Source organism: Mustela nigripes, chromosome 2 (assembly GCF_022355385.1).
Source record: "Mustela nigripes isolate SB6536 chromosome 2, MUSNIG.SB6536, whole genome shotgun sequence".
Taxonomy (NCBI): domain Eukaryota; kingdom Metazoa; phylum Chordata; class Mammalia; order Carnivora; family Mustelidae; genus Mustela; species Mustela nigripes.
Genome location: NC_081558.1, coordinates 206,164,312 through 206,184,011, shown reverse-complemented (window position 1 = coordinate 206,184,011; position 19,700 = coordinate 206,164,312). Strand labels below are relative to the sequence as shown.

Here is a 19,700-nt window from a genome sequence, read left to right as displayed (position 1 = left end):
AGGAAGCAGGCTCCCTGCTGAGCAGAGAGCCCGATGAGGGACTCGATCCCAGGACCCTGAGATCATGACCTGAGCCGAAGGCAGCAGCTTAACCCACTGAGCCACCCAGGCGCCCTACACCACTGTGTATTCTTAGTAGTGAATGAGAGCTAACACTTACTCAGTATCTTGTATATGTTGGGCACTATTCATATTAACTTATCTCATCCTCACAATACCTCTCAGAGAGAAATACTATTACTCCCTCTATTTCATAGGTAATGACATTGGAACAGAGAGGTTAGCAACTCAGCGAAAGTCACACAGCTCTGAGATGGCAAAACCAGGCCTCATGTTGTTACTACTAAAACTAACCTTCTGGCCAGATTGGTTAAAGTCTGGTGTTAAATACCAGGTTTCGGGAAAATGAAGAATCAATTAGTGCACCATGTCAGTCAATTAGACATGTACTCATGAACCACTTACATATTTTCTTAATGCATAACCCTTCTGGGTGTACTTCTTTTATGATTTAAAGTAAGAGCGAGCACATATCTTGAATTTCTTGATCAAGATTAAATATTTTTTTAAGATTTTACTTATTTATTTGACAGACAGAGATCACAGGTAGGCAGAGAGGCAGGCAGAGAGAGGGGGGGAAGCAGGCTCCCTGCAGAGCAGAGCGCCCGATGCGGGGCTCGATCCCAGGACCCTGGGATCATGACCTGAGCCAAAGGCAGAGGCTTTAACCCACTGAGCCACCCAGGCGCCCCAAGATTAAATATTTTTTGACACATCTCCTAGATCAGTCATTTTTCTTGAGAACAAACCGCACATTAATTTTTAAGTCACGAGCTGCCTATAGCCAAGGAAGGAGGATTTAGCCTTACTTTGAATGCACGTAGAAGTAAATAAATAGTAAAAGTAAATAAAGCAGACGGATCAAGGACTGAAATGAAATAAGCAATCTTTTTTTTTTTTTTTTAATTCTCTGCTGTATCTGGGAGGCCTGTTGATTTTTTTTGTTTAATATTTTTGCTCTTCTTCCTAAATGAGTTGCTTTATGAAGTCATGGGCAGAATTAAGAGAATGCAGGTTGGAGCGTTATGTGCTTTTTGACTTTTTTTTTAATAGTAGCTTTTGCTTCTCCCAGCCTTTTGGGGTTCTGCAAGGAGGTAATTGCAGGCTTGCTGAGAGAGCATTGGTGGCCCTGGAAAGTGGCATCTGTGGGGGTGGGGGTGGGGCTCCCACCCTGCTGGGGCAGTCTAGCAGCCTTTCTCTTTGTGAGCTACCTCCTTCCTCTTGTGACTGTGGGTGACAGCCTCCAAGGGGCCTCCTCCACTCTGGTCACTTGTTTCTCTGCTTCTAATCGAAAACTCTTGTCTCTGGAAATGAATGCTAATGAGCTCCCGGCTGTCCTGTTCTGCATTCCAGGCCCCCTGGCAGCTGTGATTTTGTTTTCCACTTAGCAAATGTATTAGAATAATTTTCAGAACATTTCCATTCAGAAAGCCATCTTTCTTTCTTTTTCATCCAAATTGGGATTGTCTCAGAAATGCCTGCTTTTAGTAACAAAGCATTAGCGGAAAATGTGAAAACATAAACTGTTCCAAAAAAAAATAAAGCGTGTTTTGATTTTAGTTAATGTTATGTTATTTTCCTTAGCGCCTGCTCCCGACTCAGCGAGGGGTGTCTTCCAAGTTGTCGGAGCTGGCGGGGGTTAGTAGCCCTGTGCAGTGGCATGACGCTGGCCAATCAGCTGATCTCGGTCCGCAGAGCAGAGACGCTCCCATCCTGGGCAGGCTTTTTCTGCTTTGTGTTCTGGTCTCTTTTGGTCCTCCCTTTCTGGAACTTTTGTTGGTGAGCCCGGTGACATCAAAGCATGAATTCTTGTCCATGAGTTAGCCTTTGACACCATCCCAGAGGCCACTGCTGGGAGGGAGGGCGGGCGGGGGTGGGGGTGCTCTGCGGGGCCGCTGTCCTGTCCCTGTTGAGATGCGGCAGGAGCCGGCACGGGCTCTCTGTACGAGAGGATGCTCCCTTGGGGACTGGAAGGCGTTTGGCGCTCTCGGGGTATTTTAAGAAACTTCTGCTTCTGTGCGGAACACGTCAGGTGGTAGGATTACCATGAGAATATATTCCTGACGATGTCTGCCCTGTGGAAAATAAAGCGCAAGCCCAGGATCGAAAACAATGACAAGTCCGGTGACTCTGTGTATCAGACCCTTCATCTGGTGAGCACGTTTGAATTCTGTGTTGCTGACCTTGTGTGTGTGACGACTTTCCAGCTGAATTGCTTTCCAGTCCAGAGGAGGGTGATTATACGTGTCCCGCTTCCCCCTGATTGCTTCCTTTTACCTTCCGGATCCCCTTGTTGATAAAGGATAGATAGTTTAGCGCGGGGGGGGGGGGGGCATCGGCCGTTGGCATGAAGTCGAATTTGCCTAGAACCTTCACGTTTGTCTCTTTCTTCATTCTTAAATGGCATAAAGATGGATGATGTATTTCTGAAACTGAGGAATACTTCTGCTTTCTTTTGGTGGTTGAGATTTCGAGTGTGTTTGTATGATGTGTGCAGCAGATCTCCCCGATCCCTGCCCCAGCCTGGGTCTCCTGAAAGGTCAGCTGGCATTTCTGGAAGGAGGATGTTCACCGTGGCCTCCTAGAAAGTTTTAAGTGTTTTTGACTTTATTTCTGCTTACTTGAGAAGGAGACAGGGTTAGAAGTGTTGGCTCAGGGGTTGTGTTCATGGTTTAACGTCCGCTGACTTGGATTGTACATGTCAGTCCCCAGAGTAAATGCTGAGTCCCTGGTCAGAAAATCTGGTGGGTTAATGACAAGGAATAATTCAACCAAACCCAAAGAAACTTTTTAGTGGTTCAGTATGAATATTGGAGTCTGTCTACCATTCGATTTTGTATCATAATGAAGCTTGGAATTTGGCAGTGAGTACACCTGATGCACCCAACTAAGGCTTCGTCCTTCTCAGATGCTTCTTCTTCAGCGTCTGTTCCAAAGGAGACCAGAGAAGGGGTTGGAAAATGTAGGCAGTGGTCTCTGAAATTAATAGAAAACATGACTTTGGTGTTTGGCTCCCACAAAGCTTAAGTAGAGGTTTTAAGAATTGAGGCCACTCTGGCCCCTTTTTAAATCTGTGGGATGTGTTAAATCGGTCAGACTTAAAGGACAGTTTTAGAACTCTGAACTCATCTCGGGATAGAAATTGCCTTTAGTGGTTGCATAACAGGAAACCTTTAAACAGCTGGGTAGCTTGAGTCAATAGTGTGTCCTTAAAGGCTCCCCCCCCCTTTTGTACTTTCTTTTCATCTTCCACAGGAAGAAAGCGATATTATAAACACGGAGCTTCACGCTGGCCTCAGTAAAGTGGCCCATTTCCTCCTGTAATCGTGTACTCTTCTCTGCGCGTCGGTGGGATCATTCTTAGGCCTGACCGTGGAAGGGCCCCGCTACCTCGAATGGTTTTAAAGCGGCAGCCCTCGAGGACCCGAAAGTGCTTTTCTGTTTCCAGGGTGACCGATGGCTGTCCTCCCGTGGTGAGAGGTTTGCACTTCTCCCATGACAGAAGCCTGGACCGTCTCCTCTTTCTCAGCAGCATTTCGCGGTCTGCCCCAGTTCCAGGAAACTTGGCTTTGAGGAGTGTGTGGAGAACCTCCCACAGCAGCCACCTTTCTAGGCATCTCAGGCTGCAGAGCTCAGTGGAGAATAAAGAGGACAGCCAGAAGGCTTTGCCACCGAGTTGGGGGGGAGAGCCCTGCGCCCCTCCTATGCCAGGCTACCCAGAGAAGGTCTCCGCGGGTCTTGATGCAAAAAAGTCTGGCCACAGTATATAGGGCCAGTTGGGACTTACAAGGTGGGGCCACCACAGGTAAAATCTCTGCATTGGTGCTATTCTAGAAGCAACCCTGCATTTCCTACTTCCTTCATACTTCCTTCCTGCACCTCATAGTTCCTTCCAGGGATGTTTTTTGGGGTAATAGTTTAGTAAGGCAGAATTCTCAAACCTGATGACATCATTGTAATGGTTTCCAAGTAAAAATTTCATTAAGAGCCTTGCAAAACATGCTGTGACAGTATGCATTATAGCTTAGAATTCTTTTATTCTTTATTTAAATGACGTGTGATTGAGAATGAGGAGATTATGTCCCTGCTAAGATTCCGTGTGTGTTCCTTGGAGAGTTTAATACCTTGGGGAACAGGGTTGCCCGTGTTGAGACTGCTTTGCCTCATCTCCATGTAAGAGAGCCCCTGGCTAACTTTATCCTGACTTTAGGATGTGTCTAATAAGGAACGGTTGGCTAAGGCTTTGAACTCTAAAAAGAGGGTTTCAGGGAATTTGGGGTTGTCCCTGGGATGCTCAGTTATAGGTTGCTTTTCCTACACTCCAGAACTTGGCTCAGAGAGGGAGAACGATGAGCAGGCTGGGTGTTTGCGAATGAGGTTGGGTAGGACGTGGTTTAGGTTTAGAGCACGAAAGCCCTAGCCCACATCCCACTGACCTCTAGCTGTCCCCTTGGGCTGCTTAATGAACATAAGGACGCTGGGCCTTGGAAGTGGTGAACTTCACACAAAGTCAGAAACTCTACTCACACTCTTACACTTGGAAACCTCAGAGCACTAATGGTGAGACAAGAGGGAATGAAAACCTAGAACATCCATCCCATACTTTCCACTGTTAAACACAGATACAGGTGAGGATGACAGCAGGTCAGGGTGATGAGAATTAGGAGCGCAAAGAGAAGCATCTTCTGGAATTTCCTGCCTTTGCTGTGTGCGTGAGTCTTCAGATTGTAACTTTGGCCCATCCTGAAAGTATGGGGGATCCTTTGTGTACGGCGTGAAGGCATTAGATTTCCCAAGACAACTTGTCGAAATGATAATACCGTAAAAAGGCATATCGTGTCTCCAATGGGAATGATGTGGCGGATTTATTTATCACGAGGAGCAGCTTTGATGTTCATCTGCGTATACAGATGACGAGAAAAGTATTGTGTAACTGAAGGTGCCAGTTAGATGTTTGTTGTGTTAGGTTCCTTCTCAGGATGTGGCATTGAAGCCATAAAGGACAGCTGGACAAAGCTGGGGGCCAGGGCTGTCAGTTGTCAGTCATTCTCATCGGCTGTCCGTGGGATTTTCGTTCTGGGGAGGGTGACCCCCCACCCCAACCATCATCCTGTCTATGTTATAATGCAGTGACCTATTGTAGTTATCACTGGATCATTTAAAAGATGTGTGAGCATTTTTGTTACGGGTCACGGGTCTTCCGTGCCTGTGGAATTTGTAAGACAGAGCCACGTGTCACCGTATGTTTAAGAGTGACAAGCTAGTAGAATACTAACATAACTAAGTACAACTGGTTGATTTCTACAGCAACAAGCTTCGATGAAATTCTTTTTTAGCAGCCTTATTGAGATAGAATTCAAGTATCATACAATTCAGCCCATTTTGGTGGGTGTTTTTGTTAGCCACCAAAGGGAGAATTCTGTGTGGGGATGTACAACGTCTGGAACGCTGACTCCATGGACAACAGTGATCAGTGCCCCTGAGAGGTGACTAAAACCTTCTGGTGCATAGACTACGGTTAGTGCTAGCAACGCAGAAGCTGCGATCCTTGTAAGAGAACTGAAACAGGCGCGCCTGGGCGGAATGGTTGGTTGAGCATCTGCCTCTTGGTTTCAGCTCGGGTCATGATCTCGGGGTCCTGGGATTGAGCCCCGCATCAGATTCCATGTTGCATGAGGCTCTCCCACCGTCTTCCTCTGCCCCTCCCCCCAATAAATAAATAAATCTTAAAAAAAAAAGACAGGGGCACCTGGGTGGCTCAGTGGGTTAAAGCCTCTGCTTTCAGCTCAGGTCATGGTCCCAGGGTCTTGGGATCAAGCCCCACATCGGGCTCTCTGCTTGGCAGGGAGCCTGCTTCCTCCTCTCTCTCTGCCTGCCTCTCTGCCTGCTTGTGGTCTCTATCTGTCAAATAAATAAATAAAATCTTTAAAAAAAAAAAAAAAGACAAAGAAATAACCATTGGGGCATCTGGGTGGCTCAGAAGGTTAAGCCTCTGCCTTCGGCTCGGGTCATGGTCCCAGGGTCCTGGGATCGAGTCCCGCATCGGGCTCTCTGCTTGGTGGGGAGCCTGCTTCCCCCTCTCTCTCTGCCTGCCTCTCTCCCTCCTTGTGATCTCTGTCAAATAAATAAATAAAATCTTTAAAAGAAAAGAAAGAAAGAAAGAAAGAGCCGTTATGTGGATTTGGGTCCTGGCTCTCCTCCTTGCTGTCATGGCATTGTTGTGAATGCGTCTTTGTTAGGTTCTGATTTCCCAAGTCCTTGTACTGCCTTGGTTCCAGGCTCCGTTCCCTTTGAGATGTGCCACAGAGGGGAAGGCATGTTTACGTCGCTGCCTTTTTCCTCTGTGATTAAGGGATTGCCCCCCTCGGATTTCCCTTGGTTTTAGCCCCTCTGCTCTGCCTAATGCCGGCCCTGACTTTCGGCTCTGGGCAGCAACTGCTGTTTTGGGGAGGATGTTCTCCTGTTCTTCCCGGGGGAGGCGGGTGGGGGAAGAAGTAATTCTTCGCAGCCGTGTTTGCTGGGAATGCTCTGTGCGTGGGGATGGGTTAGATGGTGAAAGTGAGGGAGAGGAGGTGCGCAGGCAGCCTGCCTTCAGAGAACTATCCAGCGAGCATCTGTAGGGTGGTACATTTGGGCAAAGAGTAATCAACTAGATTTTGGGCCATAAAATGGCCTCTGCAGGCATCCCAGCCAGAGCTTTAAAAAGTTCGCGGCCCGTCCCCTCCTGGAGGTTCTGGCTGGGCTGATCTGGAGGGTGCACTGGGATGTCCGCCAGGTGTTTGCTGTATGCAGACTCGAGGACTCAGGCTCCAGGACTAATTCCTCGGGGTTTTCAGCAGCCTGCCTTGGAGAACTCTTTTGCATAACTGGAAAGTGGCAATTTTAGAATCCTAGAACCCGAAACTTCTACCTGAGTCATCCTGGACAGAGATTCGGTGGAGGCTGAGCTCCCCGACTGAAGTCTTGTTCAGGGCCCCACAGCTTTTATTTCCAGAGAGAGGAGGTACCTTTCTGCTTAGAGAAGCTGGAGAGACAGAAACTGGGTTTCGGGTTTTTTTTTTTTTTCTTCTTAAAATATATCAGGCTCTACCGTTATCTAGAAAGTTGCCTTCGGGCCAGTTTTTAACAAAGCCAGAAAGAATCTTAGCTTCCAAAATCATTTTCCACCATTGCAAAATAAGTATAGTTTACTTAAGTGGGGACTGTGATAATTAGCCTTGTATCTGGGGTGAAATGCGTTTGATTTTTCGGTATCTCCATCTCCTTATTGTAAGCTTCTTGCAGGGTATTTATGAACACAGGCTTTGGTCCACACTGCCTGGTTCAAATCCCAGCTCTGCCATTTTCGAACTCTGCAAGAGCTGTGCAATCTCAGATGACTTGCTTAACCTCTCTGGGCCTCCTTTGTCTCAGCTGTTTCACAGGAATGCTAAAAGCCCTTACTTACCGTGTGGGAGGATTAAATACATCAGACAAGTGGCTGGCATGTGGTGAGCACTCAGATTATGTCAGCAATTGTCCTGATGGGTGTTTTGAGCATTCAGTGAGCTCTCCTATGTGTGGAACCTTCTGGGGGAAGGCGCGATGGAATTCACGTGTGGCGGCTCATTAACCAGGAAGGACCCCTTTAGGCGGAACAGATGTCAGCTGGGTCTCTCTCCTGAGAGGTAACTTCGTCTGCCTTGCCTTTTAAACTGTGCTCTGAAGAGCACGGAACAGGTGGCCGCGTTCTGCCGCAGTCTGCATGAGATGAACCCCTCTGACCCCAGCCCATCTCCCCAGGACGCCACCGGGCCTCAGCTGGCCACCATGAGGCAGCTCACGGACGCCGACAAGCTGCGCAAGGTGATCTGTGAGCTCCTGGAGACGGAGCGCACCTACGTGAAAGTACGTCTCGCTGGCCCACCCTCCCTCCCTGCAGGGTCATTTTGAAGGAGGGGCGTGGGTTACGCTGTGTTTGGGCTCCTGGGGAATCTGGCGTTTCTTCTGAACGTTTCGGATCTCCCGCGTCGTAAGGAAGCACATCAATTCTTAGAGCAATTCCTTGACATTTGTAATTGATCGACTGGGAAGCGAGATGATGGTGACTATTCCGTGAGCCTCTGACCTTTCTAAATCTGTTGTTGAGCTAATACTACAATTGAATTTAGGTTTTGAAAGATTTAAAGGTATTATTTTCGGTATCTAAGTTGAGTCTAGGCAGAAGGCTGTTTTCCTTTAATTCTGCCTTGTGTTCAGGTATTTAGTTGTATTCCTGTAACTACGTAAGTTATTCCTGTGTAATTCGTAATGTCTATGTGATACATATAACTAATAATGCATGCTTTCTACATACATTATAATGCATACATTGTAATACATTCCTAGGACTGTAATAATTATCTATTCCTGAAACTATGTAATATACTTATAGGTCACAACAGTGTGATCTGTTTTTAATGATTTAATGGTCTTGAACTCAGGGGTGAGCAAATTCTGGCCCTGAGGCCAAATCCAGCGTCCTGCCTGTTTTGACAAATAAAGTTTTATTAGAACACAGCCCCACACATTCATTATGTGTTGTCTGTGCTGTAACAGGAAGCAGTTTCCCTGTTACAGCAGCAGAATAACACAGTTGTGACAGAGGCCACGTGACCTGCAGAGTCAGAAAATGTTCCCGAAAAGCTTGGCTCACTCCTGCTTTAAGGAAACTGAATGACCTAATGACTGTAATGCTAGCATTTGGGACATAGTCTGTTTTTTTTTAATCCTTTATTTTCCTGCTAGTCTTTTAGAGATGCTAATGAGCTATCCTTTCGACCCCTAGGACTTAAACTGTCTCATGGAGAGATACCTAAAACCTCTTCAAAAAGAAACTTTCCTCACCCAAGATGAGGTATGGTGGAAATTGTCTTAACTTTGTGTGTCGTGCTGCAGCCTGACTTGGTGAAGAGGAAGGAATGGGGCACACGTGCAGGATTGAAAACCCTGGGAATTCTCTCAGTTGTGATAACTAGATCAGATGGTTGCGAGTGACGCTCTTGGCTTGTACCCTGAGAGTAAGGAGCGTCACCACCCCCTGCCCTGCCCCCCCCCCACCATGGGGCTCATGATCTTAACTGCGATGTAGTGATAGAGAAACTTCGACATCAGAAGCAGATAAGGTTTCTGAACACCAGTGAAATACGGGGTGGCTTAAATTCTTCTTCATTTTCCAGCTTGATGTGCTCTTTGGAAATCTAACCGAAATGGTGGAGTTTCAAGTAGAATTTCTGAAAACTCTAGAAGATGGAGTGAGACTGGTACCCGATTTGGAAAAGCTTGAGAAAGTCGATCAGTTCAAGGTAAGTCCTCTAATGGATGTCAGGCTGCCTCCTCCTGTCATGGGAGGATTATTCTGTAGGTCAAGTGGAACCTCCGAGAACACATCGCGGGGGGCAGAGGCTCTCTCTGGTACGTTCTTGTGCTCATGGTGTTGGGTCTTCATTGGACCTCCGGTGGGGTCTGTTCCTGAGGGAATTCTGAGATGGGAACCTTGTCTGGCTAAGGTGACACTGGAACTCACGGGAAACTGATGCCCCTGCTGGCTTCTGCTCTGGAAGGTAGACCAACCTTGACCTTTTGTTCAGTTGACGTGCGGCCCTTTAATTCTTGCTATTAGCAGATGAGACTAGCACCCTCGGTTTCCCGGTAAACAAGTTAATTTATCATGTTCTGGAAAACTTTGCCTAATGGAAATGCGTATCATGATCCAGGAGGGAGACAGTCTTCCAGCACACAGTGTCCTCAGAGCGCTAATGAGGATTTATGGCTGGTACCTCAGTGAGGATGCTTAGAGCTTACTTCCCCCTCCTTGGCTGGCTCTCCTTCATCACAGATACTTCCTGTGGTGCGCCTCCAACCGACAGAGCTCATCGACCCACACACAGTGGTGGTGGTTTCTCATATAGTTTAAAAGAAAAACAAAACAAAACACAAAAAATCAGATTAATTCAGATGTCAGGAGCTCTTTGTTACCACAGATTAGAGTAGTTTGCATTCTGGAATTCTCTGCAAGTGCAGTCGGGCAACGTATGCTCTTTTTTTTTAACGTGGCATCCTTTACTTGATGGAGTCGGGCCATGTTCCATCCATGTGGCTGCATATGTGGCTCCGTGGTATCCCACCAAGAGAGGGAGTATGCTTTATGGCCCTTTCACCTTTCCTGGGCATTTGGGTTGTTTTCATTTTGGGGCAGTTACAAGTAAAGCTGCTACGCAGATTTGTGTATAAATGCTAATGGATATCTGTTTTCCTTTGGCCACGTATGTAGGAGGGTGGCAGTTGGATCACGTGATTATACCAGTGCACATTCCCACCAACAGTTCTGTCTCACCCTCCTGAGGTCATGGTCCCTTTTTATAATTTTAGTCATTCCACTGGGAATATAGGGCACCTCATCGTAGCTTTCATTTTGATTTCTATTAGGACACAATGACGAGCATCTTCTAATGTGCTAATTAGCCTTTAATACACCCTCTTTGGTGAAGCGTCTGTTCAGATCATTTGCCCGTCGACTGTTGGTTGGCTGTTTTCTTACTATGAGTCTTGCGAATTCTTTCTGTGTTCTGAATATAACTCCTTTACCAGAACCAGGATTTGGAATTATCGTGTCGTACTGTGTCACTCAAAGATCGGAAACTTCAGATTTCGATGAAGTCCAGTTTTTCGACTTTTTCTTTTTTGAGTCATACTTTGGGCGCCATGTCTGTGAAACTTTTGCCTGAACCTGGGTCCTAAGGAGTTCCTCCTTTTTTCCTCCCAGAAGCTTTGTAGGTTGGGCATGTGCATTTCGGCCTGCGATCTGTCGTGAATTAAATTCGTTAGGGTGCGATGTTGGAATCGGAGTTCTCTTTTTTCCATATGGATGTCTGACTTTTCTTGTGCTTTTTGTCGAAATGACTATCCTTCGTCTTCTTCCACTGTATTAATTTTGCAGTGGTGTCGGACTCAGGTTCAGTTGTCTATATATGTGGGACCCCCCCATAGACGTCATAGACTTCGACCTCTCCTAGAGCTTGCCAAAATCAGGCTGGGTGCGGTTAGCACACACGTTTAGGGACTGAGCTGAAGGCTGCTCTCTGTATGCTTTTGTGTGTCACAGCCTCTCTGCAAAGAAGCTGTTCAGTACACACACCCACGTGCAGACACTTAGCATAAGAATATATATACACTTAGATATTTTTATTTGGAGATAATTTGAGACTTAGGGAAAGGTTGCAAGAATAGTCCGAAGAATTTCTGGATATCCTTCACCCAGATTTCCCAAACATGAATATTGGGCCACGTTTATTTCTTTATTTTCCTGTCTTTGGTGTGCAAGTATATGTGTGTGTGTGTGTGTGTGTGTGTAATATAATTTTTTCCTCGAACTGTTGAAGAGTTTAGTTGTGGGAATAATACCCCCCCTTTTTTTTAAGATTTTATTTATTTATTTGACAGACAGAGATCACAAGTAGGCAGAGAGGCAGGAACAGAGAGAGAGAGGAGGGAGCAGGCTCCCCACGGAGCAGAGATCCCAATGCAGGGCTCAATCCCAGGACCCTGGAATCATGACCTGAGCCGAAGGCAGAGGCTTTAACCCACTGAGCCACCCAGGCGCCCCTCATAATACCCCTTTAATCCTAATTACTGCATCCAGTTCATTTCCTGTGTGCTTAAGTGCTACTTGGATGAGTGCCTTTTCTCCCCTCTTCATATTAAAGGTGTTAATCGTTCCATTTGAATACAGTTTGGTTGGCTGGTTTCTGCTTATAATGATCATATATGTTTTCTAAATGAGTACATTCATTAGGACAGTTACAAATTGTGACAAGGGTCGGTAATTTGTTAGTTAATTAGAAAGTTGCTTAGCGAGGGTCGTAATAAAAATGGATACATTCCAGGCATTCCTTGAAACGTTTGTTTGTTTGACGATTTTATTTATTTGAGAAAGAGGATGAGCAGGAGGAGAGGCAGAGGGAGGGGGAGAAGCAGGCTCCCCACTGAGCAGGGAGCCCAATGTGGGGCTCGAACCCAGGACATTGAGATCATCAGCTGAGCCACCCAGACGTCCTGTGACACTTGGTTGTACTCTGAGACCTCTAACATTGAATATATTCACTTAGCAGTCTCCTGCTGTGGGGCTGGTGGTTTGGGTTTAGTTCTGGTTAATCCCTTAAGGAGAGTTAGGGAGACAGAACTTGATGTGGACATGGCTGCATTATGAGCAGGGTTGTTCGGGGAGGGACTGGTACCTGGATTCTCGTGGTGAGCTCTTTCTAAAGGGTCGCAGTTCTAAATTCCACTCGAGTAGGACTCTTCTCGCTGACCTTCACTGTCCTGGTTTATGGCTACACCTGACAGTTTCCCTTCTGTCTGTAAGGCAAGACAAGTATCGTCATGGCCCAGGGGCTTATTTCTAGCACATCTGAGTTGGCTTCTGGAATTGTCTGCGTCTCCTCTGAAAACTATGCCTGCTGTTTGCGTCATCCTACTTAGTTTAAATCCTGATTGTATATTTGGCCAAAAATATAAAAAGTCATTAAAATATTCAAACTGTGGGATGTCTGGGTGGCTCAGTCAGTTAAGCATCTGCCTGCGGCTCAGGTCATGTTCCCAGGGCCCTGGGATTGAGCCCCGCACCAGGCTCCCTGCTCAGTGGGGAGTCTCCTTCTCCCTCTGCCTGTCTCTGTCTCTCTCCCTCTCTCTAACAAATAAATAAAAATATTTTTAAAAAAATATTCAAACTGTGTTGCTTAGAACATTAGTCCTAAGGCAGTATTAGAAAAAAAGAATTAGTTCTGAGGGTCAAGTTTTGATAAAATATCCCCTTGGAGATTTGCATTGTCCATCAGCCAGGGAGAGTGTCTGTGACATTCTCTGGAAATACAGTCTTTGTGGATAAACCCCTCATACCTGTGCACACTTTGTGTCCTGAGAGCATTTTTTAAGGCCAGAAGAATAAATGAATACCTTAATTATGTTTATCTGTTGGCTGCCTGTATGGTTAAGCCCTAGCTAAGTAGGAAGTTAAACAAATGGCCTAATACAGTTAATGTGAGGCATTAAAGTTAGAGCTTTTTCTTCATCTTTTCTTGTTGAATTATCGAGTGTGTCTCGAGGCATCAGTGCCCCCGGCAGAGTCACACTGTCCCTGCTGGGACCCTCTCAGCCAGGGTGGTGAGGTTGGGAGGGGGTGAGGCTTGAAAGGGAGAGGAGGAGATGTAGAACGTGTAGGTCTCTCGTTACCCATTCTGGGTGGTTCCAAAGAAACTTTTTGTTTCGGTAGACGGTCTATCAGAATTCTGTGCATCGTGTGTTAGAAAAATTGCACATTGAAATCCAAAACTTTTTTCTTGGAATTTCACTTTTAATTCTAATCAGTCATGTGCTCTCTCTCTCTCTGAACAAGACTAGATCAGTGTGAAACATAAAGGATATTTTTCTGAGACTAGTATATATATATTTGGGTATATGTGTATATATATATATATATATATATATATATATATATAAATGTGTAGGATACAGAGCATCCTTAGGCATGTTAAATTCTAGGTTTTTTATGTTTTTAAATTGTTTTAAATTCTGAGGGTTTTTTTTGTTTTTTGTTTTTTGTTTTTTTTTGAGAGAGAGCAAGTGCAGACAGGAGCAGAGGGAGAGGGAAAGAGAGAATCTCAGGCCAACTTTGCATTGAGCTGGGAGCCTGACGGGGGGCAGGATCCCAGGAGCCTGAGATCATGACCTGAGCCAAAATCAAGAGTCAGCTCAGGTGTCCCAAGGCACATTAAATTCTAATAGATCCTTTTGAGGCAGAGGTGTGGGCTGGGATAACCTGACTCACTCCCAGAGTCAGGCGTGTTTCTCCCAATCTCACCTACTCCATGCTAGGATATGGAGCGGTGTTGGAGACAGCAGAGTTAGTGACCGGGGATGTGTGTCTTCTAATTTTGGGGTGTATGCATTTCCTGTCTCTACTTGGTGTGTCACTTCGACCTCCCAGCAGGAGCTAATGAGAGATTGCAGGAGCGTTCTGCCTTTTTCCAAAATGCCATCGATATTTTCTCATTAACATTCATACATCCCAGCTGGGGCATTTAAAGACCCAAGGCTGGAAAAGCAGTGACATCTCCAGCGTAATTAGCGCGAAGGCCAGCTCCGGCACCGAGCGCGAACACGTCAGCCCTCAGCCTTTCCCGCAGGCAGTTTCAGGCCATCGGTGAGCAGAGTGAGTCTGTGACAGGTGTGAATGGTGCTGATCTGTGGGGAGGGTCAGGCACACGTGAGCCCCCCGTGTCCTGCTGATATTTCCAGATGAGGATGAACGTGAACTAACTGCGGTTTTTCTCGTTAAATCCAGAAAGTGCTGTTCTCTCTGGGGGGATCCTTTCTGTATTACGCTGACCGCTTCAAGCTCTATAGTGCCTTCTGCGCCAGCCACACGAAGGTCCCCAAGGTGCTGGTGAAAGGTAGGCGGGTGAGGACTGGGTGGCGGGTGAGGACTGGGTGGCGGGTGGGTGTATCTGGTGTAATTCACATCGCTATGGCTGGCAGCGCCAGGGGCGTTTGGACAGAGATCCAGGAGTCATGCCAGATAGTTCCTCAAATAAGGGTACTGAGAAGTGACATGCACGACTGTCTTTTTTTTTTTTTTTTTTAAAGTAAACTCTGTGCCCATCACGGGGTTCAGACTCACAACCTCTGAGATAGGGAGTTGTACACTCTACTGACTGGGCCAGACACGCACCCTGACATCTTGAACTAGCCGTCTTGTCAATAATTAATTAATTAACTAATTAATTTTTAAAAGATTTGAAAGAGGAGCAGAGGGAGAGGGAGAAACAGATTCCCCCCTGAGCAGGGAGCCCAGTGCAGGACTCCATCCCAGGCTCCCTGGGTTGTGACCTGAGTGGAAGAGCCACCCCGGCACCCCTTGTCAGTTTTCTTGTAATGCAAGTTTTGACTAAGCTATCTGGGGCCAGAATTAAGGGGTCATTATGTTGCAATTATGCAAAAACAGGGGTGGGTGGGCTTTAGAAATTCCCTGCTTGATTCCTAATTTTCGCTCATTTCCTTATAACATTGCACACTTCATATATATTTTGGTGGCATTCCATCTTTCCCGCAACTTTTTTTTTTTTTTTTAAGATTTTATTTGATAGACCGAGAGAGAGCTCAAGCAGGGGGAGTGGGAGAGGGAGAAGCAGGCTCCCTCTAAACAGGGGGACCACATGGGCCGATCCTAGGACGCTGGGATCATGACCTGAGCTGAAGGCAGCTGCTTAACCGACTGAGCCCCCCAGGTGCCCCTTTCCGTCACCTACTTTTGTTGCTAGCTGTGTGATATTAAACACCCGCCCTCGACTTGCAGTTCTGTTTTGCCTAGAACAGAATAGGGTTTTAAATTGGCAGGGTCCTTTCCCTCAGTGTTCTGGAGAGATGATGGATCATTCTGAGAGCCTCCAGGAAGCTGTTTTGCTTCCCTAGTTCACATATGATGTTGGTGATAGGTAAATGGATTAAAAAACAAATAAACAAAAAATCCAGCCAGTTTCTCTGGGAAACAGTCTAACTAGTAGAAAGTTGGTTTGCAGAGACTCTCTGGAAATCAGCCTGCTTGGTCTTGATTTTGTTTTTGTTTTAAAGATTTTATTTATTTATTTGACAGACAGAGATCACAAGTAGGCAGAGAGGCAGGCAGAGAGAGAGGGAGAGAGGGAGAAGTAGGCTCCCCAGTAAGCAGAGAACCCGATTCCGAACTTGATCCCAGGACCCTGGGATCATGACCTGAGCCGAAGGCAGCAGCTTAACACACTGAGCCAGCCTGCTCGGTCTTAACACTTCCCTCTGGCCATCACACGCACAGCTCCTGATCCTGTCCCTGAGTACGCAAATAATTGATACATGTTATGCTTTCCTGCCAGAGAGAATGAGCTTGACTTATTTTAAAACCTATTAAGGAAATATTAGTACAATGCAGGACTGGATAACAGAAGAGCCTGCCCCCGATAATGATACTTCATGGCAGAGTCAGTTCATGCAACAGAATCTCCTCCAGCCCAGAAATCCAAAGGGCGCCTGGGAGTCTCCTTGTCCTGTTCTCTGGCCCAGACAGCGTCTTCACATGCGCCGTATTGGTCCTGTCGCTCTGTGCACACGTTTCTTTTTAAACTTCAACTGGACGCCAATGGGTAGGAGATCATTAATGTAACAACTTCAGGGCACTTTGCTCTGCTGTAAAATTATATATGCGTGACAGTCCTTAGAGCAATTTGTGTTCTTTTTAATCACTCAGTAGATTAAAGGCTTCCCCTATAGGTTTTTCTTAATTCAATAACATGGAGAGTTTTTTGCACCTGAAAAACATTATCGTGTCTTTCCGAATGATTCCATAAAACACGAGGCATGACCTACATTTTTCTAATGGCCAGATGTGCCAAGAGGGTGATGAGAACGCTTTGAGAACAGAAAGTACCCGACTCTGACTCTTAATGGGCTCACAGCGAGGCTGGATCGGAGGGACACTCCATTAGCTCACCAGGGGCTGAGAACCGTGCCCTCTTTAGTTCTGGCGTGACATGTGGTTGATGGCTTCAGTGCTCATGGCCGTATTTCTGGGCATGTGGACTGTGGATGGATTCCTGCGCCCCTGGCAGATGTGGACGCACACCGGGCCGTCCCACAGAAGCTACGGCGTCCCTGTGCGTCGGCTCAGGGCTGGGCCTCATTTCCCTGACACGTAGGCCATTCATTCCCAGTGTCCTTTTCTCTTCACACATTTCTTCTTTGAAAGGAAGAGAAATGGTGGCTGAACCCCAGGAGGCTGGTTCCTCTGAATGGTGCTTAACGAGGATGAAAAGACGGTGGTCTTTATGAAGCCGCCTTCCCCGTGATGGCTGTTTTAAAGATAGGATAATCATTTTACAATTCACGATGTCCTTTGACCCCGTCTTCTGGTCTTGGCTCACACTGCTTGTCCCCGGAGATGGAAATACATTTTTATCAGAAGCTTTTGAAAACACGTACGTAGGCCTGCTGTTGGGTCACTTGGACACGTTGGCCTTAAACCATGCCCCCCCCCTTTCTGGTACTTAGTCCCTTTTCCGTCCACCATTTCTTGCACCTGGAAAGCATTAATTAGCTTTGTCTTCCTAAGTCCCCACTGGTGGCCACCTCTCTGCTTCTCTAGGGACCCACAACTCCCCAGGGCTGCTTTTCAGCCCAGCTGGGACCCACAGAAAAACCGGGCTGGTGAGGGAAGGGCTCCCGGAGTTTTATGAGGTCAGGTGTACATTTCCCTGGGAGAGAACTCCGCAGTCCTGGGCAGGAGGGCCCGCCCTGCAGATGCTAAGAGTGGGTAGCCCTGAATTAACATAGAACAGATCTGAAAAGGCGTTCACTGTAGGAGGGCCAACCCTGCCCCACTTCCCAGAGCCCCCGAGCATGCTGCTTCTGGTTTGTGCTTTCTTTTTTCTTTTTCCCCCTCCTGTCTTTTTTCCAAAAAAAAAAAAAAAAAAAAAAAAAAAAAGGCCCTGCCAACAATGAAAGGCTTGAAAGAGACAGAGAAAACCAGGGTAAAGAGTGTTTTAAAAAATGCAGGCTTTCAGATACGGGAAACCAACGGATCCGAAGACAATGGCCATTGAAAAGATAGTTTGTTCCTTGCAGCTCCCACGAGGAAGGGGCATGACGTGCCCCATGGGGCCCCATGGGAAAGTGCCAGGGCCAGTTAGGAAGCAGAAGGAGCCGGGGGAAGACGTGGGCGACTTTACTGCGGTTGTTGGGAGAAGGCAGGAGCAAGGCACAGTGGGTGGATTTAGGATTGGGTCATTTCAGTGGACTCTGGGATATCGGGGCTGGCCCAGGTGGTTTGGTACCGGGCCTGAGTAGGGCAGGGCCCAGTGGCCCAGAGTGAGAGAGCCCACTAGAAGAGGTCAGGGGGTGGGGCTCCAGATTGCTTGGTTTGCATCTGAAAGGTGTGCTCCCAGGCCAGTCCTTTACCACCTCTAGGAACTGGAAGCCCTAGGAGGAGGGTTCTTAGTCCCAGAGTCTGTAAGGCCCCTGATGTCAAAATATCAGAATACAAAGTCGCTCTTAGTCCAAGGAGGCTTAACAGCAGCCCCTGAAAACCCGCAGTGTGTAGGATTCACAAACCCTGTGATCCCTTTACTCAAACCCTGCATTGCCCCCAAATAAATAAGGCTCTTCCAGTCGTCTCCCTGAGGCCCCCACCTTCCGTCTCCCCGCAGCCCACTCTCCACTCAGTTCTGGGGAAGGTGCCCCCAGAATAAGTGAGGGGTAGAGGGAGGAGGGGGGCATTTCGGGGTTCCGCCCCGACAGCCTGTGTTTCTCTCTTCCAGCCAAGACGGACCCGGCTTTCAAGGCGTTCTTAGACGCCCAGAACCCGAAACAGCAGCACTCGGCCACCCTCGAGTCTTACCTCATCAAGCCCATCCAGAGGATCCTCAAGTACCCACTTCTGCTGAAGGAGCTCTTCGCCCTGACGGACGCGGAGAGCGAGGAGCACTACCATCTGGACGGTGAGCCCCGGGCCCCGAGCTCCGCCCCCCTCGCGCGAGTCTCCAGCGAGGAGCCTCGAGATCTAGCCTTTCCGTTTCCTGCCCGTTTTCTTCCAGTGGCCATCAAGACCATGAACAAGGTTGCAAGTCATATCAATGAAATGCAGAAAATTCATGAGGAATTTGGGGCTGTGTTCGACCAGCTCATTGCAGAGCAGACTGGTGAGAAGAAAGAGGTAAGGACACCTGCTTCTCAGGACTCCCAGCAGCAAAGCTGGGTTGGTTTCACTGTTGTTGGTTTTTTTGTTTGTTTGTTTTTTTTGAAGGTGTTATTTGTAAGTAAAATGGTTACGAAGCTATGGTTTCTGTTGGTGGAACTTTTGTCGTTTATTCAAGGCTGCAGGTGGATTTTTTTCCTGAGCTGAATTATTTCCTGATAGAGGAACTGTGTTTCTGTGTCTCACCGCTTCCCCCTCGGGACCTCTGGTTCTGTTCAGTGTGAGCTTGAACTTCCAGACATAGCTGGGGCCGCTTCTACAAGCACCGGAAAAGGTCAAAGCTACATCCCTGGAAATTAGAACAAGGCTTGGCATATAGTAGGTGCTCAGTCAATATTTGCTGAATGAGTGACCGTTTCCAATAACTTCCAGAAATCTTTTTTTTTCTTTTCAAGTCTTACCTAAAAACCTACTTAGAAGAAACAGTGACAGGAACGATACACTTGAGAAAAACTTAGAGCCAACCCTGAGTAGTGCCCGAGTCAATGAGAAGACGTCCCAGGACCCTGGGATCGTGACCTGAGCGAATAAAAGTTCTGCTAATACTGAGATGACTCCGAGGGCAAGGCATAGTACCTGGTAACATTCCTCACTGCCTCTGGACATTCAACTGGAGTATGCTCCTCGGGTTTTGCTTTCTGCCTTTAAAGAAAAACTAAAGGAGAAAAGCCAGGCGGAGACCAAGCAGAAAACACTCCTGCTGGGGTAAAGGGGGAGAGTTAAAGGCGAGGGAGTGGGGGATGCTTGATTGTTTAGTCCAGCTGAGAGAAGAATGGCCTCGTCTTCAAGGTATACAGGGTTCCCATCCAGGCTCATTTTTATGTCCTCAGGGAAGCAAAACAAG

At 47.1% G+C, this 19,700-nt stretch overlaps 1 protein-coding gene across 9 annotated transcripts in view; it reads left to right on the top strand.

The window, feature by feature from the left end:
• TIAM1 (TIAM Rac1 associated GEF 1) overlaps positions 1–19,700 on the top strand; it is a 383,207-nt gene that overhangs the window by 343,773 nt on the left and 19,734 nt on the right. For 6 of the 9 annotated variants that reach the window (XM_059392241.1, XM_059392243.1, XM_059392242.1 and 3 more), the window contains 6 exons: positions 7,768–7,947; positions 8,867–8,935; positions 9,258–9,383; positions 14,420–14,528; positions 18,420–18,599; positions 18,696–18,814. In XM_059392241.1, the coding sequence (XP_059248224.1) occupies positions 7,768–7,947; positions 8,867–8,935; positions 9,258–9,383; positions 14,420–14,528; positions 18,420–18,599; positions 18,696–18,814 (783 nt within the window). Of the gene's footprint in view, positions 1–1,952; positions 2,214–7,767; positions 7,948–8,866; positions 8,936–9,257; positions 9,384–14,419; positions 14,529–18,419; positions 18,600–18,695; positions 18,815–19,700 lie in introns of those variants that run through there. The other 3 variants (XM_059392248.1, XM_059392247.1, XM_059392244.1) reach the window with 3 other exon arrangements.